The sequence below is a fragment of the Macaca thibetana genome, chromosome 16, assembly GCF_024542745.1.
Source record: "Macaca thibetana thibetana isolate TM-01 chromosome 16, ASM2454274v1, whole genome shotgun sequence".
Lineage (NCBI taxonomy): Eukaryota > Metazoa > Chordata > Mammalia > Primates > Cercopithecidae > Macaca > Macaca thibetana.
Window position 1 is genome coordinate 74,896,497 of NC_065593.1, and position 27,909 is coordinate 74,924,405.

Sequence of the window (27,909 nt, forward strand, 5' to 3'; positions counted from 1 at the left end):
CCTGAATGATTTATGGATTCTACATCCCCCCAGGACAGTTCTTTTCTCTACCAGTCATAGGAGGTATTGTTAGACTTTGAATGAGTTGTTTAATTTGAAGAGACATATGATTTTTAAAAAATTTGTTTAGAGTTCTTGTACAATATTCTGTTGTAATTCATGTAAATAATCTATTTGCCAGTCCACTGACATTCTTCCCACTAATCTATTTCTGGTTTTAATCCATTGAAGGAGGCTGAAAAGGCCATTTAGGTCTGCCTCTAGGTCTATAAAAATATTGCCTAAAAGTTTCTAAAATCTTCTGATTATAAATGACTTTGCTTGCAATTTAGAATTTTGGTGTAATCTACTTTGGTAAGAAAGACTTTGGGGATGGTGTGAAGCAGATACTTTTCCTTCTACTTGTTTTGTTTTAGAGACAGGGTCTGTCTGTTGCCAGGGTGGAGTGCAGTGGTGTGATCGCAGCTCCCTGCAGCCTCAAACTTCTGGGCTCAAGCTATCCTTTTGCCTTAGCCTTCCAGTAGCTCGGACTACAGACACACACCACCACGCCTGGCTAATTAAAAAAAATTTTTTTATAGAGACAGCGTCTCACTATGTTGTTCAAGCTGGTCTCAAACTCCTGGGTTCAAGGGATCCTCCCACCCTCACCTCCCAAAGTGCTGGGATTATAGGTGTACAGACACTTTTCTTAAACTTCCCTCTGATTAGTGATACCTGATCTGCATTAGGGTTCCAACCTGTTTTTTGGAACCATCTTTGACCTTCTTAGGGAAACTAGTAGTCTGTAAGTTTGTGAGGTTCTGGTGGGCATGGGAGTATTAGATATGTAAAAGTTTTCTAAACTCCTCAGAAAACTTTCGGTCTTTTTAGTGGGCGTAGGGATTTTGCCTGAGGCTAGAGTTTAAAAACAGCAGCCTGGCTTTCTTTTGAAGGGTGGGGGTAAGTCCTTAATGGAAATTGTGGGATTATCTGTCCCATACTGCATGGGTGCTCAGTAACAGGGGAGGAGATAGGACCATGATATCTAAGGCAGGAAGATGTGAGGGAGCCTTGTGATGATCAATTGTGAGAGTAGTGTGAGGTCTTCATCTGAAGAGTCAGTACACTGGGATCCTAGCAGATAAGATAAAGGCTGAGCTTTCAAGGCAGGAAGTCACAAAGAGCTACCCTTTCTTTACCTCTTGCTAGGGAATTCTTCAAGGAAGTTAATTTTGAGTTATTGAGCCATTAGTTGTCTTAGTGTGAGAGTTCAAGAATGTAGACTATTGCTTTGGGGGTTTTACCTCCTTTGGTTCTAAGGCATTGTGGGGGTGTAAGCCCTCGTTGAAATTGCAAGTTCCCCAAGGTGGCCACTAATTTACATAATTTACAAACTATCCTTGGTATAATTTTGCCATAGTATTTATTAAACATATATATGAATTTGGAAGCGTATGTCGATGAGCTTTTGAGTTTCTGTAAACCCTTTAAAGTATGTGTATTGTATAAGTACATAGTTTTTCTTAGATTTTCAAAGGAGCGCTTTACCATCACGGTGATGGTAAAGCGCTCCTTTGAGTAAAAACTCATCCCCCTAAAAGTAAACAGCCATTATTTAAGGCTGTGGTTTTCAAAGTCTGGTGCTGAGACCAGCAGCATTGGCATCACTGGGAATTTAGTCATGGGGCCCCCCTCTAGACCTACTGAATTAGGAACTTGAGTTAGGACTCAGCAGTGTGTTTTAACAGGCCCTCTAGGAAGAGATAGGATACTTGCTAAAATTTGAGAACCCTGAGAACCATGACTTTAAGGTGCTACAGTAGATATACACCAATGAATACCAGTTCTACATATGTGGGCCCATAATTTACACTGTGGTAATTTGCTGGTGTCATAAAACAGAGATCTCTGTTGAATACAAAATTGTATATTAGAAGCATGTTCATGTGTTCTTCTCTGCATAGCAATTTTTTGAACACATGTCATTTTTGTTAATATTTAAGATTAGGACTAACATTTGAAAACATTTTAACTTGTAAAATGTTAATGATTTGGGGATTTAACACATTTGCATTTTTGCTTAAGTGTGCTTTTTGGCGTATGACAGTGCTTTGGTAAGCACTGCGGATTCCCTTTATCTTCAGACATTTTTGGTTGCAAGTAACAGGAAAGCGACCCATTCAGACTAACTTAAGCAAAAAGAGAAATTATTGGGAGGATATAGTTTTGGTACCCAAAGGGGAAGGTATGTGGCCTGGCTTTGGAGAGACAGGATCCAGAAACTGGAAAGCCTCAGGAACTGAGATTATTTCCAGTGGCCCCCTAGAGTCAGGAGAACCATCCTCTTTCTAAATGCTTATGCTTCCTTCTGTGTGGAGGCACTGGCTGTCAATGCTAGCCAAGAGAGAGGATCTGACTGGCTCATACTGGATGTGGCAGCTGCTTATATTATTATTATCCAATTAGCAGTGGCCAGTGGGTCAGGATCACATACTACACATGTGGCCACAGATCACTTATCCTCTATGGCTCATACTCTCTATAAATGCTATTTCATTGAGGCAATTATTATTTTCTTTCTTCGTTTCCTTTCCTTTTCTTTCTTTCTTGCCTTGCCCTGGCTGGAGTGCAGTGGCACGAACACACAGCTCACTGCAGCCTTAACCGCCTGTGTTCAAACGATCCTCCCACCTCAGCCTCCTGAGTGCCTGGGACTACAGGCATTTGCCACTACACCTTGCTAATTTTAGAAAGTTTTTTGTAGAGATGAGGTCTCACTATGTTGCCCAGGCTGGTCTTGAACTCCTGGGCTCAAGCAGTCCTCCAGCCTCAGCCTCTTGAGTAGCTGGGACTACAGACATTTGCCACCAAACTTTGCTAGTTTTTAATTTTTTTTTTTTTTTTTGTAGAGGCCTGGTGTGGTGGCATGCGCCTGTAATCCCAGCTACTTGGGAGGCTGAGGCAGGAGAATGACTGGGACCTGGGGGCTGGAGGCTGCAGTGAGCTGAGATTGCACTACTCCACTCCAGTTTGGATGACAGAGCAAGACTCCATCTCAAAAAAAAAAATTTTTTTTTTGTACAGATGAGATCTCACCATGTTGCCCAGGCTGGTCTTGAACTCCTGGGCTCAAGCAGTCCTCCCGCCTCAGCTTCCCAAAGTGCTGGGATTACAGGCATTGGCCTCTGCGCCTCACCTAAGGCAGTATAATTTATAGCACTTTGATATCCTATTAAGATTGAAGTAGAACTCTATTGTAGGATTATCAGACTTGCTTTTTAGTCAGTAGTGAGTCATTTGTTGTAGCTTTCTTTTTGCATGTGGTAACTTTCTCTGAAAAACAAGCCATCACAAATTAGTGAATATTGTATCATAAAGTTGTTTAGTAGAACCACCCCATTATAATTTTAGTTTATTTTGCATATATATGGATAAACTATGGAGGGAACCATGTCTTCACATTATCAAATATATAGAGACAAGACAATTTATGTTTAACTTAAGCTTTTTCCTATCTACATATAGATTTGTCAAGGATTTTGGTAGGTTTTAGATGCTTTGTTTTACATACATACTAACTAGGTGTTTTGAGGGCATTATGTCCAATTTGGTATCAGTAGATTTTTGTCAGTATAATTTTTCTTCTGCTGCTAATGTTGATAAGGATTTGGCATTATGCCTTTCATTTAAACTCTTCATAGCAAGTTAAAAATGGTAATTTCAATAGAACTCGGAAAAGGATGATGTAAATGGCAATATGCCATTATAGAAAGAACCTAGGAAATGTGATGTATATTCCTTTGCACTGGAAATTTTACTGGGGAATACTTAACAAAACTTCTGGCTTGCAATGGAGTAAAAGGGAGGAGCAGTGGAAAAAGGAAACTTTTTGTTTACTGTAAAACAATGCAGTGAATTAGACACAGTGGTGTTAGAACAGGAGTCTAAACATGAGAAATCTAGGCAGATTCCATTGGAATGGTGAGTTATGTTATGACTCAATCTGGAGCCACCTTCTGGAGTCTCATAGTTTCAGTGTTTGTAGTAGTTATTGAATGCCTACTGTACATTTTTTTCTAGACTCTGGGGATACAGTGGAGATCAAAGTTATATTCTTGATGTCATGGAACATAATGATCTAGTGAAGGAAGACCTTAGGAACTGAAGGGTTCACTGGCTTAACTGTTTATATTTGAAAATTTTGGGTCTTTATGGATGTTTAAATTTGATAATTCCTAGGGTTGCTTGGAGAAATGACTAATTCTGAGGCCAGGGTAGGGAACTTAAATGATCCTAGAGCATTTTCCAATATTAGAAAGTTAGAAAGAGCTCTCCCTTTCCCCTAAGTGATGGAAGTATGTCAAAGGAGCACACGAACCAATTGAAAGAGCTCCCAGTGGCCAAAACCGGAAAAATGTGAGCAATAAAATAAAGTAGTATTGGATTTTAACCCAAAGTACAAAACAAATATTTATGAGTCCATACTGATATAAATTATTAGATACAGAATAGACAAATCTCCCATGCAGAATAAGTCCAAACAATTTATGTAGTTATCCCACTCTTAAGGAGGTATAGTATAACTCTCTAGTCCTTACGTGTGGGTTTTGCATAGTGACTTCCTTCCAAAGAGTACAGTATAGAAAGGGGGAAAAAAGAGGAATTTTACAGTGGAAAAACTTGACAAACACTACTTTAGCTAGGTCAAGGTTAGTATCAACAGCGATAAATCATGTTGATAGTATGTACCCTTGATATGATGTTATGAGAATGATACCTTTACCTTTGTAGTCTTCCTCCCAACAACTCCTAAACCCCGTCTAATCATAAGAAGTTAGACAAATCCCAGTTGAGGGGCATTCCACAAAATACCTTACCAATGTTATTCCTCAAAACCGTCAAGGCCATAAATAACAAGTCTGAGAAACAATAAGAAAGCCAGAGAAACTGTTACAGCCACAAGGAGCCTTAGGAGATGTGACTAAATGTGTTACGGTGTTCTACAGTATGTAAAAAGTAAGGAAATCTGAATAAAACATCAATTTTAATTAATAATGTATAATATTAATGTATAATGTATAATAATGTATTCGTTCTTTAATTGTGACAAATGTCCCATATTAATGTTAGATGTTCATAATAGAATGAGTTTGGATATATGGGAACACTGTACTAACTTTGTAACTTTTCTGTAAATCTGAAACTATTCTAAAATAAAAAGTTTATTACATTTATGAATTCCATATTAACCCAGGAATTATTTCAAAAATATGTAGTTATATAGAAGTATTTTCTTACACATTACAGTGCTTTTTATTTTTTAAAATTTATTATTATTATATTTTATTTATCACTTATTTTGGGGACAAGGTCTCACTCTGCCACCCAGGCTGGAGTGCAGTGATGTGATGATGGCTCACTACAGTGCCTTTTATTATTATTATTTTTTTTTATTTTTATTTTTTGAGAGAGAGTCTTACTCTATAGCCCAGGCTGGAATGTAGTGGCGCGATCTCGCTCACTGCTACCTCTGCCTCCTAGGTCCTGGTTCAAGCAATTCTCCTGCCTCAGCCTACTGAGTAGCTGGGTATGGCATGTGCCACTATGCCCAGCTAATTTTTGTATTTTTAGTAGAGATGGGGTTTCACCATATTGGCCAGACTGGTCTTGAACTCCTGACCTTGTGATCCACCCACCTCGGCCTCCCAAAGTGTTGGGATTACAGGCATGAGCCACCACGCCTAGCCTATTATTATTTTTTGAGATGGAGTCTCGCTCTCTCACCCAGGCTGGAGTGCAGTGGTGTGATCTCGGCTCACTCTAACCTCTGACTCCCAGATTCAAGCGATTCTCCTGCCTCAACCTCTCAAGTAGCTGGGACTACAGGTGCATGCCACCACACCTGGCTAATTTTTGTATTTTTAGTAGAGATAGGGTTTTGCCATGTTGGCCAGACTGGTCTCGAACTCCTAACCTCAGGTGATCCACCCACCTCAGCCTCCGAAAGTGCTGGAATTACAGGCGTGAGCCACCGCTCCCAGCCTACAGTGCTTTTTTATAGTTGCAGTTTTCTTTCCTATTTGTGTTTGTGGCCTGTGTTTTCAAATTGAGCCTATTTGGAAAGCTAAATACCTTTGCACTTTGTTCTCTTAGTAGATGGTCAGGTATTTGACTACAGTTTTAGAGTCTGGAAGAATGCAGAAGATATGGAAGCTTATCTTTGTTTACACTGTTGCAGAAACAAGGCAAATATAATTTTAGAACATTGTGGGACAATGTACTTTTCTATTGTGAATGAGAGAGAAGGCTCAGTGAGATCTGTTATTAGGTGAGTAGTTGGGCACTAAGGAATGGATAAGCAGAGTACTTATGAATAGTGAAGGAAGCCATCCTGATTTGAACATAAAGACTTACTAGGTAAGGGGAAGCAAGGAGTGAGCTGCATGTATCCTTTACCTTTTAGTTTGCTTATCCTTATAACTCATCAGTGGTTTTCTGAGAATTTTCTTTGATTCAACAAGTATTTGCATATTATGTTTAAGATATTATATAATAAACTGTAGGAGAGCTTTATAGCTTAATGGGACAGAGGTAAGACATCACATGAATAACAAGCAAAATGAGAAAGCACTATAATAAAACAAGCAGAATCCAAGTGTTGTTGGAGGTTCACGGGAAGGAAGAGATCAAAATCAGACTCAAAAAGAGAGTCAGAAAAGGCTTCACAGACATTTGATGAATGGATAAGATTTTAAGGGCCAGTGATTGGGATAACAGCATTTAAGGCGGGAAGAACATTATGAATAAAGGCAAAGGCAGAAAAGTCCTGGACTTATTTGAGGGAAGAGGATGAGCTTGTCAGTCTAGGGGTTAATGAGTGAGAAAACAGGAATCATTGGCACTGTCTGAGTGAAGGATTTATAGAAAAATAGGATGGAGCCTGAATTCACAATGCCTAAACTCACTTCCTAGGTGGTGCTTAGGGGTGAGCCACAACATTCACTTACAGTTTTTCTGTGGATGTTAGATAACTCACAAGCTTTAGGGATTAAAGAAAATAATATGTGTAGAAGTTTTTGGCACATTGTAAAGTACTCTAGATGTATTATTTAAGTGTGAACACTGGAAATGGAGATAAGCAGAGGTATGTGACAACCTGATATAATCTGGCAACTGCTTTAGATATGTGAGGTGGTCAGAGAGAGGAAGAGAGATAAAGACATTGCTTTCTGAATGGTTGGAAACGTGGTGCAGTTCACAGCACTAGGGAGGTCAAAAGGAAGAAGAGCAGGTTCACTAGGGAATATGATGAATTCCATTTTGAATAAATATAATTTGAAGTGCTGGTGAGGAATCTAAACGGGTATGTGGGTTTGGAGCTTGGGAAAGGAATGAGGCTAGAGAAACAGATTGGGACTCATTTAACAGCATTTACTGAAAGCTTGCTAGTTACATAAGCTTTGCTATGAGTGGAATGTGCGCCCCAGTATTCATATGTTGAAGCCTAACCCGCAATGTGATGGTATTTGAAGGTGAGGCATTCGGGAGGTAATGAGGTCATGAGGGTGGAGCCTTCATGAATAGGATTAGTGCCCCTATAACAAGAGACATGGGAGAGATGATGGGGGTCATGCAAGCATACAGGGAGAAGGTGGGAGTATGCAAACCAGGAAGAGGGCCCTCACCAGACATTGACTCTGCTGGCAACTTGATCTTGGACTTAGCCTCCATTGATTTGTGAGAAACAAATGTTTGCTATTTCAGCCACCTAATCTATGGTATTGGTTTTGGTTAAGGCAAACGTCTTGCCAAATTATATTCTTCCTCTTTTTTTTTTTTGAGACAGAGTCTCACTGTGTTGCCCAGGCTGGAGTGCAGTGGCATGATCTCGGCTCACTGCAACCTCTGCCTGCTGGGTTCAGGCGATTCTCCTGCCTCAGCCTTCCGAGTAGCTGGGACTACAGGTGCCCACCATGACGCCCGGCTAATTTTTTGTGTTTTTAGTAGAGATGGGGTTTCACCATGTTAGTCAGGATGGTCTCAATCTGCTGACCTCATGATCCACCCGCCTCGGCCTCCCAAAGTGCTAGTATTACAGGCGTGAGCCACCATGCCCAGCCGTATTCTTTTTTAATGTGTTTGCAACCTGGTTGGTTAATTTTATTAGAGTTTTTAGAATTGAGTAATAATAGCCAATTGTTTATTGAGCACTTGCTGTGTACCAGGTACTATTCTTGTGTTCTCTGTGTTTCAATTTGTTTAGTCTTTAAAACAACACTATGAGGTGGCTCTTAGTGTCCTCCTGTCCTCATTTTTACAGATGAGGTATCTGAAGCAAAGAGAAGTTAAGTAGTTTTTAGGGTCACAAGTTCGTAAGGGATAGCACCAGGTTCACACCCATGCATTCTGACCCTAATTATTTAACTCTTTTATAGTGCTTATAGCTTAACACACTGTATTACACTGCCCCTATGAGTGTCTCTAGAAAAAGAAGGTAAAGGAGGGAAACTTGGGAGTGGCCAAAAAGTGATACAAATCTTTTTCTACATATAAAATAATGTTCAGGCTTCATTGCAAGTATGTACTTGAACTTTACAATAAGGTCTCTTTCTCTCGGCATCCTTATGAAGAAAGTAAATGTGTGGTTTAATTTAAATATACAATATTCATCTCTTGAACAGCCATCAGTTGTGAGTGGGTCTGTTTGAATGAAGGAGTCCAGTAGAGAAGGTGGAGACTGAGTCTCCAGCAGCAACAGACAGGATAATGTTTGGTCTGCACACAGCATAGGTCTTTAAGTCATGGTGAATTTTTGAATGGAGAATGGTACTTTTATGTATTTTCATCCTTATATAGGAGTAAAGAATTCACAGAAATACTGGTTTAAGATATATAGCTGAAATCCTTTCAGATAGTTTCTCAAACTAATAGCCTTCACAGAGTGCCTGTTGTGTACCAGATACTGAGACCAAGTGCTTTTCTTTTATCTCATACTGAATGTGCTGCTTGGCTTTAGCTGAGCTTTTAAATTATTTATTTATTTATTTATTTATTTTAGAGGCGTGGTCTCACTATATTGCCCAGACTGATCTTTAACTCTTGGGCTCAAGTGATTCTCTCACCTCAGCCTCCCAAAGTGCTAGGATTATTGGCGTACGGCACCGCACCCAGCCCTTTTTTATTTTTAACATGTGAACTTACACCAGAACTTGATTATTATGCTTGTTAAGATAAACTTTACTTTAAAATTACCTCTGATCACTATAAGTAAAAAAATTATAATTGTGACTAGAATAAAATTTATAATTCTGACTAGATTTCTTTAAAATCTGCATTTATTATACCAAAGTAGATCTGTTATTGATAAACTTGCACTCAGTGTCTAAAAAGCTTATTTGTATGCGCTCATCTTGTTTTATTAATTTAAAAAGCACGCATGTTTGTGAGAACTTTTTTACCAAAATCTTCATCTTTGTTGAAAAAAATTTTTAAGTAGTTACTTAAAAGTTGTTTGATATGAGTGGACTAGAAAGATCATTTTAAATTTGTTAACTGAAGCTGGGCGTGGTGGCTCATGCCTGTAATTCTAACAGTCTGGGAGACTGAGGCAGGAGGATTGCTTGAGCCTGGGCACCATGGCAAGACGCCATCTCTGCAAAAAAATTTTAGACATTAGCAAGCATGGTGGTGTGCGTCTGTAGTCCCAGCTACTCAGAGGTTGAGGTGGGAGGATCACTTGAGCCCAGAAAATTTAACTAGAGTCTGCAGTGAGCCATGTTTGCTTCACTCTATTCCAGCCTAAGTGACAGAGTGAGATCATCTCAAAAAAATAAAATATAATAAATTTTCTAACTGAGAACCAATTTTGCCTTGTTGAAATGTTTAAATGCTGATACTGTTCTTAGTAAGGATAATTACCTCAGAACCTGTATCTTTTAATATATCATCAAACATACTAATTAGATTAACTACTTGCCAGATACTGAATATATTAAGTTAAACTTAAGGGCCTAGTTTGTTTTGCAGCATGAATGAAATGAATTACCTAAAATTCCTTGATTAAATGACAAGATATTTAGTTAAAAGCAGGGCTAATATGATTGTTGAGGTAAATTACTATATCTATTGGAAGAGGAGAATTCTTAATCTTTTGTAGAACACCCTTCTGTAACCTAGTTTTCAGTTAACCGTTCTGTGAACCTGTGTCACCAATAACTGCTTTAACTGGACTAAGATTTTATTTTTATTTTATTTTTTTTAGATAAGATCTCACACTGTTGCCCAGGCTGGAGTGCAGTGGTGTGCACATGGCTCACTGCAGCCTCACAGGCTCAGGTGATTCTCCCACCTTAGCCTACTGGGTAGCTGGGACTACAGGCACATACCACCATGCCTGGCTATTTTTTTTTTCTTTTTTTGTAGAGATGGGGTTTTGCCATGTTGCTGAGACTGGTCTTGAACTCCTAGGCTCAAACTGTCAGCCCACCTAGACCTCCCAAACTGTTGGGATTATAGGCATGAGCCACTGTGCCAGCCTAGAGTAAGATTCTTTAAAAAGAAGTACTAGCCTGAGAGAGTATGTTTCACTCTATGTGGTAGTTGAGTTTGGGTTCTAGAATTAATCTACTTGAGTTGGAATCTCAGCCCTAGTTCTTTTTTTTTTTTTTTTTTTTTTTTTTTTTGAAACAGAGTCTCGCACTGTTGTCTGGGCTGGAGTACAGTGGCACAATCTCAGCTCACTGCAACTTCCACCTCCCGGGTTCAAGTGATTTTTCTGTCTCAGCCTCCTGAGTAGCTGGGACTACAGGCACCTGCCACCATACGCAGCTGATTTTTTGTATTTTTAGAAGAGACAGAGTTTCACTATGTTGGCCAGGCAGGTCTCAAACTCCTGACCTCATGATGAGCCCACCTCAGCCTCCCAAAGTGCTGGGATTACAGGCGTGAGCCACCGTGCCTAACCAACTCTAGTTCTTAAAAGCATAATCATTGATAAGTCTCTATGCCTGAATCTTAGTTTCCTCATCTCTAAAATGACGGTAGTACTACTACTTATTTCACAGGGTAGTTGGTGTATACTTGCACATAGTAAATATTTGATAAATGTTATCCAATATGTTTATATTCTTTACTAAAAACATATTTTATTAAATGTACTACATGTAAAAGGACTTTTACTCTTAAAAGTATATTAAGAAAATATTTTCTAAGCTGGATGTGGTGGCTGATGCCTGTAATCCCAGCACTTTGGGAGGCCGAGGCAGGTGGATCACTTGAGGTCAGGAATTTGAGACCAGCCTGGCCAACATGATGAAACCCTGTCTATACTAAAAATACAACAATTAGCTGGGTGTGGTGGCGCATGCCTGTAATCCCAGCTACTTGAGAGGCTGAGGCACGAGAATCGCTTGAACCTGGAAGGCGGAGGTTGCAGTGAGCTGAGATCGCGCCATTGCACTCCAGCCTGGGCAACAGAGCGAGACTGTCAAAAGAAAAAGAAAATATTTTCTTATCCATCAATAAATACATTTACATGATCTTTAATGACTGTAATGTTTCAACATGCTGTTTGGCATCATTTACTTAACTGATCCTTTTTATGCATATAGAATTATATGTGATATATTTGCTCATTTTAACATTTTGTAATAACACCTAGAATGTGAATCTTTGTGTGATACTCTTGTTTCAAGCAACAATAACTAAAACACATACAAAAATTGTGTAGAAGTTTTCTGTAGAACTTAAATTTCATTTTCATCTCATGTTTAGGGGTTGAGATGGAGGCTGTTTCTCAGAGCAGAAAGATGTCATGTGCCACTGGTCAGGAATGGTGTCCATCAGTTGATACTTCTGAAGCACTGGGCCATCTGCTGGGATTTGTATAGGAATGTTATTCTGAACTTCAGTTTTATTTTACAATGATAACATAAGTTTAAAGAACATGCAGAGAAATCTGTGTTCAAAAGCATTTACACTACTTTTGAGTTGCAGAAACAGTATTACAAAATCTTTTTGTGGGGTGAAGGAAGATGGGATGTCTGAGTATTTTTTTTTCTTTCTTTCAAGCAGTCTCATTCCAATCAGCAGTGTAATTGGAATGCAACTCTAATCTGGAGGAGGAAGGGGAATTTTTGGCAAGGATATGCTAAGTAGTTGGGAGCTTTATTCACATTAAGCATAGATAGCCATTCATTATGAATACAACTTAGTAAGAACAAGCATAGCATTCTCTTTCTACAACTGCGATTTACTCTGATACTATTACCTGGTTTGTTGCATATAGATAACTCCTCTCCTATCAGAAAAATAAATTATTGACCTAAATGAAAATGGTAGTATTTATTGCCATCTGTACTTCTGCAAATGGTTTTCTCTAATCGCTGCCTCAAATGAAATACAAGATTTCCATGAAGCTTAAACCATATCTTGAGAAAACAACAATGAAAGGCATTTATGACATGGTATTTGAATTTTACCTGACCTGTGAGCTCTGAGAGCAAAGGATCATGTCTTATTTATCTTTGTATCTACAGAAACTGTCATAGCACTTGGCACAAAGTGAGTGTTCAGGAAATGTTGAATGAGAGAATGAATGATGTAGAAGTATTCCCTTCTCCCTAAGTATCTCAAGATGATCACACCTGCATCCATGTGAAATACAGAAGCTTTATCCAGTATGACTGACGTCAGCTTGTTTTGATCATCTTTGCTAATCATTTCAAACCATCTGTCTGAAAAAGGAGTGAATACAATAGCTAGAACAAGCTAGGTTCTGGGAGTATAGACTTAAGAATGAGAAATGCTTTGAAGAAATTTGAGAAGGGTAGTAACATGATAAAGTTTTATAAGCAGACTTAATCTAGTACAAATATATGGGCTGTTTGAGACATTGTCCCTAGTGGATTCTGTAGCATGGTACTGTGGTGGTATAATGCTACATTTGTAGTTAGCATTAATAAAAATTGACTTGTGCCTGCTAAATATCTGTAGTCTAGTATAATGTTTTGTTTTAACACAAAAATTAGTGAAAAGTAATTGAATTAATTCAAATACTTCAGATTTTTGTGCCTTTCTCTATATAATTTCAATTCCATATATATAAGCTTAGTAAACATTAAAGATATTGAAATATTGATAGCTGTCTAGGACAGGGGCCCTCAACCCTGGGCCATGGCCCACACGGCAGGAGATGAGCCAGTGAAGCATCATCTGTATTTACAACCACTTCCCATCGTGTATTACCACCTGAGCTCTGCCTCCTCTCAGATCAGCAGTGGCAATAGATTCTCATAGGAGTGTTAACCCTGCTGTGAACTGCGCATGCGAGGGATCTAGGTTGCTCCTCCTTATGAGAATCTAATGCCTGATGATCTGTCACTGTCTTTCTTCACTCCCAGATGGGACTGTCTAGTTGCAGGAAAACAAACTCAGGGCTCCCACTGATGTTACATTATGGTGAGTTGTATAATTATTCCATATATATTACGATGTAATAATAATAGAAATAAGTGTAATGAGATTGAATCATTCCCAAAACTCCTTTGCCACCCCCCAACCCCCACACTGGTTCATGGAAAACTTATCTTCCATGAAACCAGTCCCTGGTACCAAAAAGGTTGGGGACTGCTGGTCTAGGAGAAAGTCTGTACCCCATAGCCTTTGTTTTGTCCTCACCCACCTAATAAGATTTCTCTCCTGTTATTCCCTTCCTGCCCAGCATTTCTCAACATTATTTTTACCTATTTTCTTTAAGAAACATTTAGAAAACAAAAATGAAACTTCTCCCACATTGCCGCCCTTCCCTAGTCCCATGAGTCCTAATCTTAGCTCTACTTTCCATAGTTTCTATTACAAAAGATGAGAGATTTTCTTCTAACATAAAATTATAATATTGTATATACATTTTCCAGGAGATTCTGATACCTCCTTAGTTGAGAATTTGCTGTGGTGACATAATCAGGGGTTTGTCATACTGAAATTCATGGATTCTTTGAGCATTTACCAATCTTCTGTGATTAGAACAGAGAATGAAAAGAGCAATGGGCTGTGGTTCTAGTCCCCAAGGTACATTCCTAAGAAACAAGAACAGTGCAGTAAACAGTGCTCCAGGATGTGAAAATAATTTATTTTTACAGATAAATAACATTACCAGTTCTTAGGTCGTGTTTTGACAATCTTCCTTTTAAAAGTTACAGATGAGAGTTTTTGCTTCCAGGGCAGAAAGTCATTTAGACAAGAACTTGCTGAAACTGCTTAGATCCAGCATGAAGCATAGCGGTCTGACTAATCCTGATATTATTTCTTTGTTTTAAGTTAATCTTGTTTCTTCTAGAATGCTAATATTATTTTCCTTAATCTCTTGATTACTAAAATGCAATTTCTCTTCATAAACTTTGGACCTGATTTTAAAGTTCTTTGTTCTTTTGATTTTTCAATTGTTCTTTGAAACTGAATGTTATACATTTTGTGATTTTTTTTAAAGAATTGGTTAAACACGACCGGATAAGTATGTTTTAAGTAAAGAGAAATGATAAAAATAAGATTTTTTTGAGGGGTGGAGGGGGACAATGTCTCACTCTGTTGCCCAGGCTGGAGTGCAGTGGCGTGATCTCAGCTCACTGCAACCTCTGCCTCCCAGGCTCAAGTGATTCTCATGCCTCAACCTCCTGAGTAGCTGAGACTACATGTGTGTGCCACCACACCTGGCTTTTTTTTTTTTTGTATTTTTAGTAGAGATGGGGTTTTGCCATGTTGCCCAAGTCTCAAATTCCTGCCTCAAGTGATCTGCCCACCTTGGCCTCCCAAAGTGCTGCAATTACAGCATAAGCCGCAGTACCTGGCCTAAAATAAGATTTCTTAAATCAAAATTATGATTATGTGAGGATTGGCCATTGTTACATAGTGTAAAAAGCCCTCTTTTCTTTTTTTTGAGACAGAATCTCGCTCTGTCGCCCAGGCTGGGGTGCAGTGGCCGGATCTCAGCTCACTGCAAGCTCCGCCTCCCGGGTTTAGGCCATTCTCCTGCCTCAGCCTCCCGAGTAGCTGGGACTACAGGCGCCCGCCACCTCGCCCGGCTAGTTTTTTTGTATTTTTTTTTTAGTAGAGACGGGGTTTCACCGTGTTAGCCAGGATGGTCTCGATCTCCTGACCTCGTGATCCGCCTGTCTCGGCCTCCCAAAGTGCTGGGATTACAGGCTTGAGCCACCGCGCCCGGCCAAAAGCCCTCTTTTCAATGAAGTTATTTATTTTAGAGTCTATTTCATTCATTCAACAGATATTTATTGAGTACCTATCAAGTGCCAGGCATAGTATGTGTTTGGCGCAGGGGATATGAAGAGATGAGGCAGGCATGATTCGTGCTTTATGGAGTTTATCACCTCCACAATTATAAGCAACATTCCAAACTTAAACGAGAACAATAAAATGTGATAAGTGTTTATGATAAGTATGAGCTTCTGTGAAAATACAAGTGGGGAAGACTTGAGAGAAACATGTTCTAAAAGGCATCCTTCCCTTTTGAGACCAGAAGATGAGTAGGTGAAGAAGCCTAGGAAGAATGTTTCAGGCAGAGAGAATGGCACGTGAAGGCTGTGGGCGAGAGATATACATTTGAGAAAGTAAAGGTTAGTATGGCCGGATCTTAGACTTGAGGGCCTGGAAGGGAGCTGTGGTGATGAAAATGAGGTCAGAGAGGTGAGCAGGAGCCAGGGCTTGAAGGGCATTGAAGGCAATGTAAGTTTGGGCCAGAAGACCTTTGAAATGTTTTAAGGATCTTAGAAGGGGAAGTGGATGGAAAGACTTAATTAGATTTTTAGATCACTTCAGGTCCAGTGTGGAGAACTGGAGGGAAGTGAGGTTTTGAGGCAGGGGAATGTTGTAATTACCTAGATAGTGGATGGCAGACTAAGGTGTTGGCATCGGTAATAGACAGAAGTGGACAGATGAAGGGTATTTCCGGGGTAGAATTGCTGAGAATTGTAATTGTCAGGTTTTCGGGAGGGAAGACAGTGAAGGTTGCTATGGAGATTTCTGACTTGGGTAGTGGAGTGGAAAGGAAGGCTATTGGAAAGAAAGTCAACTGGAGGGAGGAGCAGATTTGCGGGGAAGACGTGATTTTTTGGGGGGAACGCTTGTTTGGTTTGTGGACCTGGAGTTTAGGAGAGACCTAAGGATCGGGTTTTATGAATTTAGGTATCATGATAACCATAAAGTAAATGGTAAAGACCAGAGAGAATATATGGAAAAGTGGCTCTTCGAATTTTATTTTTTGAGAGAGAGGAAGAGTTCTGTCAATCTGTTAAGCTGTGAACTCTCTCCCAGGAAAAATATGGATTCTCTCCCCAGAAAATAAACATATATGTAATAGTTTACATATAATTGCAAGGTTTACAAAAATGGACACTATGATCCTCAGGTTACAGAGTAAAATAAGTTTTTAGCATAGCAAGATCTTGAAGTTCTTCAGGGTTTTGCCCTAGGTTCTCTTATTTTACTCTGTAACCTGAGGATCATAGTGTCCATTTTTGTAAACCTTGCAATTATATGTAAACTATTACATATATGTTTATTTTCTGGGGAGAGAATCCATATTTTTCCTGGACCCTGAAGAACTTCAAGTTTTTAGCATAGCAAGATCTGGCAAAGAGAACTTAGAATGAGTTTTATGCCATGTAGAACCTGGTGAATGTGGTGTTAAACAGAACTGGAAGAGAGAGATTCTGGAAGAGGGAATAATCAATAGTGGCAAATGCCCATGAGGGGGTCAAGTGCCATAAAGAAGGAAAAATATCCATTGTATGGACTTGTTAATTAGGTCTCCAGGGCTTTATAGCAGCGATTCAGAGGCAGTGGTGAGGGAGGAAGCCAGATTGCAGTGGATCAAGGCATTAGTGGGAGGTAAAGAAGTAGAGTCAAAAAGTATAGGCAGTTCTTTTAAAAAAATTTTTAAAATTATACTTTAAGTTCTGGGGTACATGTGCAGAACGTGCAGTTTTGTTACATAGGTATACACGTACCATGGTGGTTTGCTGCACCCAGCAACCCGTCATCTACATTAGGTATTTCTCCTAATGCTATCCCTCCCCTAACCCCCCACCCGCCAACAGGCCCCATTGTGTGATGTTCCCCTCCCTGTGTCCATGTGTTCTCATTGTTCAACTCCCACTTATGAGTGAGAACATGCAGTGTTTGGTTTTCTGTTCTTGTGTTAGTTTGCTGAGAATGATGGTTTCCAGCCTCATCCATGTCCCTGCAAAGGACATGAACTCATCCTTTTTTATGGCTGCATAGTATTCCATGGTGTATATGTGCCACATTTTCTTTATCCAGTCTATCATTGATAGACATTTGGGTTGGTTCCAAGTCTTTGCTATTGTGAATAGTGCCATAGTAAACATACGTGTGCATATGTCTTTATAGTAGAATGATTTATAATCCTTTGGGTATATACCCAGTAATGGAATTACTGGGTCAAATGGTATTTCTGGTTCTAGATCCTTGAGGAATCACCACACTGTCTTCCACAATGGTTGAACTAATTTACACTCTCACCAACAGTGTAAAAGTGTTCCTGTTTCTCCACATCCTCTCCAGCATCTGTTGTTTCCTGACTTTTTGATCGCCATTCTCACTGGCGTGAGATGGTATCTCATTGTGGTTTTGATTTGCATTTCTCTAATGACCAGTGATGATGAGATTTTTTTCATGTTTGTTGGCTGCATGAATGTCTTCTTTTGAGATGTGTCTGTTCATATCCTTTGCCCACTTTTTGATGGGGTTGTTTGTTTGTTTGTTTTGTTTGTTTGTTTGTAAATTTAAGTTCTTTGTAGATTTTGGATATTAACCCTTCGTCAGATGGATAGATTGCAATTTTTTTCTCCCATTCTGTAGGTTGCCTGTTCACTCTGATGAGTTTCTTTTGCTGTGCAGAAGCTCTTTAGTTTAGTTAGATCCCATTTGTCTATTTTGGCTTTTGTTGCCATTGCTTTTGTTTTAGTCATGAAGTCTTTGCCCATGCCTATGTCCTGAATGGTATTGCCTAGGTTTTCTTCTAGGGTTTTTATGGTTTTAGGTCTTAACATTTAAGTCTTTAATCCATCTTGAGTTAATTTTTGTGTAAGGTGTAAGGAAGGAGTCCAGTTTCAGTTTTCTGCATATGGCTAGCCAGTTTTACCAACACCATTTATTACATAGGGAATCTTTTCCCCCATTGCTTGTTTTTGTCAGGTTTGTCAAAGATCAGATGGTTGTAGATGTGTGGTGTTATTTCTGAGGCCTCTGTTCTGTTCCATTGGTCTATATATTTGTTTTCCATTGGTCTATATATATATACACAGTACCATACTGTTTTTGTTACTGTAGCCTTGTAGTATAGTTTGAAGTCAGGTGGTGTGATGCCTCCAGCTTTGTTCTTTTTGCTTAGGATTGTATTGGCTGTGAGGGCTCTTTTTTGGTTCCATATGAAATTTAAAGTAGTTTTTTCCCAATTCTGTGAAGAGAGTCAGTGGTAGCTTGATGGGGATAGCACTGAATCTATAAATTACTTTGGGCAATATGGCCATTTTCACGATATTCATTCTTCCCCTCCATGAGCATGGAATGTTTTTCCATTTATTTGTGTCCTCTTTTATTTCTTTGAGCAGTGGTTTGTAGTTCTCCTTGAAGAGGTCCTTCACATCTCTTGTAAGTTGTATTCCTAGGTATTTTATTGTCTCTGTAGCAATTGGCTCTGTTTGTCTGTTATTGGTGTATAGGAAAGCTTGTGATTTTTGCACATTTATTTTCTTTGAAGAAGTTTCATTATGAGGGGGAAGAGGTAGATGATGGCTGAAGGGAGGCTTGGGTAAGACTTGAGTATGTTTAAATGCTGACAAAGTAGTTAGAAAAGGGGGCAAGATAGAGGATATGTATAACAGCTGTGAAGATCCCCAAGAAAATGGTGTTTTGGATATGAGATAGAGGATAGTCTTAGGAGAGTAGACATTGTCAGTGGAAGGAAGGAAAAAAAGAATGAAAATGTAGGTTTGGTGGCAGTGTGTTGGAGGAGATCTCATGTTTTCTCTTTCTCTGAAGTCGGATGTGAAATCATTTCACTTCATGAATCACAGGATAGTGGTTTGTTTAAAAACATCATCATTACCTCATTAAAACGAAAGATTGTAATTTAGATTTTTTTTGTGTTACATGTGTATTGATCCTAAATATTCTTTTCAATTTATATTATGATAAAAGTTTGGGAGGAGTTCTTCTAAATCCAGTTTGTGATTTGTTATTCTTAGTTATGGCCCTAGTTTTCATCATCAATTGAGTTTTTATGTTTTTAAAAACAAAACTCTAAGACAAGGCCTAAGGGACTCTGCCTAGTATATCAGTATCTTGTGCTTACTTAATAATTTTATTTATTTACTGATGACATCTGTCTTCAAAAGGTTTTTTTATGTGAACCCTTACAGTGATTAGTTATATTTATTTAGACTCATTCCCAAGTTTATGTCAAATGAGCTTTTATACACTAAACTTCCAGTAACTGTAATTCATTTAAACTGTTAGTAGAAGTGGATAGAAATACCAAACATTACATTCATAGGTATTTTATAAACTAAAATTTACATATATGAAAATTGGTGTTTTTCTTTCTCTTGTATCAAGTTTGAGTTAAAGAAGCTTTAAGTTTATGACTCTATAAGCTTGCTTGCTTGCTTGCTTATTTATTTATTTATTTATTTATTTATTTATTTATTTATTTATTTGAGACAGAGTCTTATTCTGTCGCCCAGGCTGGAGTACAGTGGTGCAATCTTGGCTCACTGCAACCTCCACCTCCCAGGTTCAAGTGATTCTCGCACCTCAGCCTCCTGAGTAGCTGGGATTACAAGCGTGCGCCACCACACCCAGCTAATTTTTGTATTTTTACTAGAGACACAGTTTCACCATGTTAGCTAGGCTGGTCTCAAACTCCTGACCTCAAGCGATCCACCCACCTTGGCCTCCCAAAGTGCTGGGATTATAGACATGAGCCACTGTGCCCAGCCTGTAAGCAGTAATTTTAAAATTGGTATGTAACTCATATGCTGTAAAATCTATCCTTTTCTTTTCTTTTTTTTTTTTTTGAGAAAGAGTCTTGCTCTGTAGCCCAGGCTGGCGTGCAGTGTAACCTTGGCTCACTGCAGCCTCCGCCTCCCGGGTTCAAGTGACTCTTCTGCCTCAGTCTCCTGAGTAGCTGGGACTACAGGCGCACACCACCACGCCCAGCTAATTTTTGTATTTTTAATAGAAACGGGGTGTCACCATATTGGCCAGGCTAGTCTTGAACTCCTGACCTCATGATCCGCCGACCTCAGCCTCCCAAAGTGCTGGGATTACAGGTGTGAGTCACTGCGCCCGGCCAAAATTTATCCTTTTTAAAGTGGGCAATTCAGTATTTTTTAGTATGTTCACAAGGTTGTGCATCCATCCATGTAAGTAATTTAATGTATAGTAACTTGGAAAATGTGGATTTGGGATATCTAGTTTTAATATATTAACTTTAAATTCTTCAAAGATATAGTAGACATATCTTGTCATTTAACTGACTATTTAGGATAAGGTAATTTGATTTCTCCTATGAAGTTTCTGTGGCATTTAGATGGAGAACAGAATGTTATTTAAAAAAAAAAAAAATCATCTATATCAGGAAAGCTATATCTTTATTTATGTTCCTCTTCAGTATACAATTATTTCATCCTTAAAATAGATATAACAACCTGACTTTACATATCTCCTTTGAACTATTTTTCCCATTGCCACTGAGTTTCTCAGAGAATAGATCTTGATGGAAGATAGGAATTGAATTTCTGTCTTATTATTAGAATATCAGATTTGTAAACTTTCTTGCTCTCAGTTATTACTGGTGATCATTGCTAAAGTTGCAACCACTGGTTCAACTGTCCTTTGTTTGCTAGTTTGAAAGTTTGTGATCATGTTTCATACCTTGCTATAGTTAGGGTTTAACTATTCACTGCTGTTTTCAGTGTTTTAAAATGTAACAGTACACTCTTAACATTTTAATTTTTCCCATGTATTTTTTGTTTTTTTTTTTTACAGTACTCTGTGCAAAAAACCTGGTGAAAAAGGATTTTTTCCGTAAGTAAATTAACTTTAAATCTTGTGTATTGTATGTAGATCTTTGGGAACAGGATTTTCAGAATTCTCTGGTTTAGGGGTTTCTCTATTCAGAAATATCGTCAGTGTTATTTTATTATGAATGCTTTGGTTCAGAGCCATTTGGCATCATATTTTTTTTAGAAGGTTTTGTGCTTTTTAGCCTTAGCCTTTTCCTTTTAACCTCTCCCATGTATTTATGAGAATGCGTGTATATGCAGGTATGTAGATGCAGATTTGTGTAATGTATATTGAAGGTGTGCATACTACTAGAATCTTAGGAAAGGTTTAAGAGATTATTTTGTGAACACTTTTTTCCTTTTGAAAATTTCATAGGAAGCTGTATTCATTCAGGATTCATTGGAAGGTGGAAAAGTCGTTGAGCCTGCTTGGAATTTCCAGAGTGTAGTAAAGAAATCTCTGCCACACTTGATCCTAGATGCTCTTACGTCTCAGATTCCAAAGCAGATGTTTGGTTCCCATATGTGCATTATATTTACCAGTCTGTTGTGATTTTTTTTTTTTCTGGCTTTATTTAGTACTAAGTTTTGTGAGAGGGGATTGGGAAGTACCCAGCATGTATATTAACAATCTTTATTCTGTTGTAGCTCTAAATTATTGGTTAAAAATGATACAATTTTTAGTAAAAAATAATAATAACAACAAAAAAACACAACTTCAGCCAACAACACTTTGTATGTAAAATATTTGAAATTAGAATAGAGACGATTCATTAAATTTTTAAATTCAAGTCACAGGCTATGTGTACTGTTTGATTTCATGTGATAGTAGATGATTTTTGGGGGTTTGATTAAAAGAAATGAGCTCTCTATATATATTTTTTCTTTTTAGAGACAGAATCTTGCCCTGTCAGCCAGGGTATAGTACAGTGGCATAGTCATTGCTCATTGCAGCCTCAAACTCCTAGGCTCAAGGGATCCTCCTACCTCACCCTCCTGAGTAGCTGGACTGCAGGCACACTTCACCATGCCCAGCTAATTTATTTATTTATTTACTATTCCTTGTAGAGACAGGGTCTTGCTGTGTTGCACAGGCTGGTCTCAAACTCCTGGCCTCAAGTGATCCTCCTCCTACCTCAGCCTCACAAAGTGCTGGGATTACAGGTGTAAGCCACTGTGCCCGGCCAGTATAATTTAAAATTACACTTAATTCATTCCACTTGAAATTTTATTATTTTGAGTTTTTCTAGAGCAGAACTTAAAGTTTATAAAATAACATCTTATAAAACTATATATTTATGAATATTTATGGTTATCTTTCTGCTTACATAAGAAAGCAAATAGGATAATTTGGAACATAGGACGAAAATTATAAGCAGTTTAAATTTGTGTACCATGTGCCTTGTCCCCAGAAGCTTGTCACAGTAGAAGGTCCCAGTGGCCACAGAACTCCCCATCTCTCCCTGTTGCCGCCAATCACTGTTGTCTCTGAGGCTTCTGCTCACTTCCTACCTCATCCCTGTTGCTACTAACTGAGGTGTACTTTTTTTTTTTTTTAAACCTTCTATAAGGTTAATCTAAGGTAGGATTTGTCCTAGTGGGCCTGAAAAGTGGCACATAGGGTTAGACAAGGAGAAAAGGGAGGGAAGTAAGAGGAGCACTTTTTTTTTTTTTTTTTTTTTAAAGATGGAGTCTCACTCTGTCACCCAGGCTGGAGTGCAGTGGCGTGATCTCGGCTCACTGCAAACTCCACCTCTCAGGTTCAAGCGATTCTCCTGCCTCAGCCTCCTGAGTAGCTGGGATTACAGGTGCACGCCAACACGCCTGGCTAATTTTTGTATTTTTAGTAGAGATGGGATTTCACCATGTTGGTCAGGCTGGTCTTGAACTCCTGACCTTGTGATCCTCCTGCCTTGGCCTCCCAAAGTGCTGGGATTATAGGCGTGAGCCACCGCACCCGGCTGAGAAGAGCACTCTTACAACTGCTTCTGTAGCCTCTAAGACATCTGCTCCGGTTTTGAAGATAAAATCTTCAGTTTTGTCTCCCAGCTTTCCTTTTCAAATTTCCTTCCTCTAGAGTCCCAGGACACAGCTTCTCTAATAAAATATCCAGATATCCTTACCTAATTTTTCCTAGGAAATCTAGAGGAATCATATTTTAATGTTTTATAAACCTTAGAGAGCTGATTGTTACCCTTTATGTGATCTTTGTCCTTAAATTGTAAGTGAAAGAAAGAAGGAAATCTTTTCCCTTTTTCATTGGTGTAGGCAGTAAAAATTGATAAAAATTCTAAGAGTGTGAACTTGCTTTAGGGATAAGATTAGGGGAAACAGTGTGATTATCTTTAAAACTTAGAATAGGAGACTCTTGATGGCCTGGAAAGGGAAACAGGAACGGTAATCCTTAGGGCTTCAGAGGGGAGTTAGCCAGGGATGGAAGTTACCTCCCAGGTTCACACTGGCCAAGGTCCCAGGTCCATTCTGTGGTGGATTTACGTGTATACTTACAGAGATTTTTGACCTGTTAAGGGTGGCCCACGTTAATTTCAGAGACAGTAATTCCTAAATTCTTCAATTAAATATAAATGAATGTGCGTTTGTTGATCAGTGCAGTTATTAATAGTAAAATATAGTTAAATTTTTGCTTGTGATTCAATTAAAATTGTATTGAATGAGAAAAGCAAATTTTAATACCAAGTATGACTATAGGGTGATGAAATAGATATATACTTTTCATTGCAGGAAAAAATACACTGCCATGTGTTGTCTTTTGTAATTTGTATGTGAGATAATACTGTTTATTGGGTGCTATCCTTGTTGAGAAAAGTTTTATTAACTCATGTTTTTGAACTGTTTTCAAGCTTATTGGCTTTTAAAAATAAGTCACTTCCCCTTTCCCCCAGAATTTTAGCAGGAAAAATTTCAAACATAAAGCAACAGATAAAAGAATTTTATAGTAAAGATCCACCATCTAGATTCTACCATTAACTTTATCACGTATTTACCCATTTATTCATTATCTGTTTTTTGTTTTTTTGGTTTTTTTGTTTTTCTGATGGAGTCTTGCTCTGTCCCCAGGCTGGAGTGCAGTGGCGATCTTGGCTCACTGCAGCCTCTGCCTCCTGGGTTCAAGCAAGTCTCCTGCCTCAGCCTCCTGAGTAGCTGGGATTATAGGCATGTGCCACCACACCCAGGTAATTTTTGTATTTTTAATAGAGACGGGGTTTCACCATGTTGGCCAGGCTGGTCTCAAACTCCTGACCTCGTGATCCACCTGCCTCGGCCCCCCAAAGTGTTGGGATTACAGGCGTGAGCCACTGTGCCCTGCCTTTGTTATCTGTTTTACGTGTGCTTTTTATATGAAAAGGAGTGTTTTCATTACTGTCAGATTGGTTCTTCTGCAACATTTTAAAAAAGATTTCTGTGTAAGGTAATGTATTAAGGTATTTTATAGGGGGCCAAATTGAAGTCATTTAGAACCAAGATGGGTTGGCTAAATGTTTTTTTTTTTTTCTTGGCCCAATTGAAAATAAAGCTGTTTTCTTTGGAAGGTAACACACTTTTGACTTAAAAATGTTATTTTATTATTATTTGCAGCTTTTCAAGTGCATTTGTGTAGTAAGGAGATTTTTGAGCTTTAGCTGTTTTATATGCCTCAGAAATAATGGAGAATTGAGAAAAAAAATTTTTTTTCCCTTGAGACAGAGTCTGTCTCTGACACCCAGGCTGGAGTGTAGTGGCGCGATCTCGGCTCACTGCAACCTCCGCCTCCCATGTTCAAGCGATTCTCCTGCCTCAGCCTCCCAAGTAGCTGGGAATACAGGCATGTGCTACCACACCCGGCTAATTTTTTGTATTTTAAGTAGAGATGGGATTTCAGTGTGTTAGCCAGGATGGTCTCGATCTCCTGACCTCATGATCCGCCCACTTCAGCCTCCCAAAGTGCTGGCATTACAGGCGTAAGCCGCTGTGCCTGGCCGAGAAATTTTTTAAAATGCAGAAAGTTCTCTAGCCACTTTGTATCTACCACTAGATGTCTCACTAACTTCAGAAAACCTGATAGCTTTTGACCATATTAGAGTAACTTGGCTCTCAAGTTAAATTTTTGTAGAATAATATAATCAGGTTAAGTTGAAACCTATGTATTTTTTAATTAAGGTATTGAACTTGTATTTTTGTTTATTGTGTTATTTAACAGAAAGAGAACATAAAAAGCTGTGACTTTCCTACTGAATTAAGGATCTGGAAGCCACATTTTGTATGGAAAAAGTTGTTTTTCTTTTATTATTTTTTTAATTTGAATAGGTTTTGGGGGAACAGATGGTGTTTGATTACATGAATAAGGACTTTAGTGGTGATTTCTGAAATTTTGGTGGACCCATCACCCAAGCAGTGTACACTGTACCCAGTGTGTAGTCTTTTATCCCTCGCTACCCCCAACCCTTTCCCCCAGTCCCCATAGTCCAGTGTATCATTCTTATGCCTTTGCATTCTCATAGCTTAGCTCCCACATGTGATTGAGAACATACGGTGTTAGGTTTTCCATTCTTGAGTTACTTCACTTAGAATAATAGTCTCCAGTTTTATCCAGGTTGCTGTGAATGTAATTATTTCTTTTTAATGACTAAGTAGTATTCCATGGTGTATATATGTATATGTGTGTTTGTGTGTGTATATGTATATATACATACACACACCACATTTTCTTTATCCACTCATTAGTTGATAGGTATTTGAGCTGCTTCAATATTTTTGCAATTGTGAATTGTGCTGCTACAAATGTGTGTGCAAGTATCTTTTTCGTATAATGACTTCTTTTCTTCTGGTTTAATACCTAGTAGTGGGATTGCTGGATCAAACGGTAGATCTACTTTTAGTTCTTTAAGGAATCTCCATACTGTTTTCCGTAGTGGTTGTACTAGTTTACATTGCCACCAGTAGTGTAAAAGTGTTCCCTTTTCACTGCATCCATGCCAACATCTGTTATTTTTAAATTTTTTGATTATGGCCATTCTTGCAAGAGTGAGGTGGCATCGCATTGTAGTTTTGATTTGCATTTCCTTGATATTTAGTGATGTTGAGCATTTTTCGATCTACTTGTTGGCCTATCTTGTTGGTATATCTTTTTTGAGAATTGTCTATTCATGTCCTTAACCCACTTTTTGATGGGATTGTTTTTTTCTTGCTGCTTTGTTTGAGTACTTTGTAGATTCTGGATATTAGTCCTTTGTTAGATGTTGTTTTTCTTAATCCTTAATTTTTTTTTCCCCCCTGAGATAGGGTCTTGCTCTGTCAACCAGGGTGGAGTGCAGTGGCATGATCATGGCTCACTGCAGCCTCGGCCTCCCAGGCTCAAGTGATCCTCCCACCTTAGTCTCCTGAGTAGCTGAGACTACAGATATATGCCACCATGCTTGGCTAACTTTTAAATTATTTTGTGGGGAGTGTCGGGGGTGGTCTTACTATGTTGCCCAGGCTGGTCTCAGAAACTCCTGGGCTCAAGTGATCCTTTCGCCTCAGCCTCCCAAAGTGCTGGAATTACAGGCGTGAGCCACTGTGCCTGGCCAATCCTTAATTCTTTTTAATTTTATTTTTTTAAAAAAGCAAGAAACCAGCAGAGACTTAATTCTTCGACTAGTTTAATAACACTCAAAGGGAAAGTTTAGAAATGTGATTTTTTTTGTTTTTGCTTATAAACATACATTTATATGTTTATTTATTTAAATAGTAGAGTGAAAATAACAAGATAGAGTGAATTCTTCCCAGGAGGAAATACTTCATGTATTGAGGGTGGAGGTAAAAACTTTCTTCCATTGAACACATTTATAAATGGTTAGGTGTTATTGAAATATTGTGCATAGTACTCAGCTTCAAGAATGATATAGTTAAATAGATTTAATACCCTAACTTACCCAGTTTCTTTGAAACTTAACCCTTAGGTTTTGGTCCTCCTTTAATATTTGAAGGCGATAGATCACAGAGTCATAGAATTGGGAAACTGATAGGTGATTTGTCTGTCCTTGAAACTTGGCAGATTAGTATCTTAAAAAAATTAGCATTGATACCAACATGCAAAATTTCTCCAGTCACCAACAGTTAACGCTGTTTTGTTCTAGTATTTTCAGCTGTCCACAGGAAATCTACTCTATCCCAATATGTCTAACACGTGAAGTGTCATTTTTGTCTCTCTAGCATTTTTAGTTCCACCTTTTAAATTTTTGTCAAAAGAATCATTTCCGTTATTGCTTTGGGCCGAAAACTGTATTGTCATCTTTGATACAAGTTTCTTATTAATTTGTATTAGATCTTTCAAAATAGCTATCTTAATTGTCATTTCCTTTCCCTTTCCATATGACTTCCCTCATTCAGGGTCTTTTCATCCTACTGTTGGATAATTACAACTGCTTCATGTATGGTCTGCCTCTAGTCTTTCCTTCTTCTAGTGGACCCTGAATACCACTGAAAGAAAAATACGACTGTAGTTCCAGCCATGCTCAAGAATCTGAAATGACTCCCTGTTATCTACCTCAGTCAGTCCAAGCCCTGTTGTCTGACTTTTAAGCCTCTCTTTTTTTTTTTTTTTTTTTATTTGAGACAGAGTTTTGCTCTTTTTGCCCAGGCTGGAGTGCAATGGCGCAATCTCGGCTCACCGCAACCTCCGCCTCCCGGGTTCAAGCGATTCTCCTGCCTCAGCCTCCCGAGTAGCTGGGATTACAGGCATGTGCCACCACCCCGGCTAATTTTGTATTTTTAGTAGAGACGGGGTTTCTCCATGTTGGTAAGGCTGGTCTTGAACTCCCGACCTCAGGTGATCCACCTGCCTCGG

The 27,909-nt window shown here is 38.7% G+C and overlaps 1 protein-coding gene across 2 annotated transcripts in view; it reads left to right on the top strand.

Annotated features, from left to right (window-relative positions):
* SMURF2 (SMAD specific E3 ubiquitin protein ligase 2) overlaps nt 1–27,909 on the top strand; it is a 115,859-nt gene that overhangs the window by 29,333 nt on the left and 58,617 nt on the right. The window contains exon 2 of one of the 2 annotated variants that reach the window (XM_050762418.1): nt 21,067–21,105. The exons of the other annotated variant lie outside the window; for it this stretch is intronic. Coding sequence (XP_050618375.1) covers nt 21,067–21,105 — 39 coding nt within the window. The remainder of the gene's footprint in view (nt 1–21,066; nt 21,106–27,909) is intronic. 2 annotated transcript variants of the gene reach the window in all.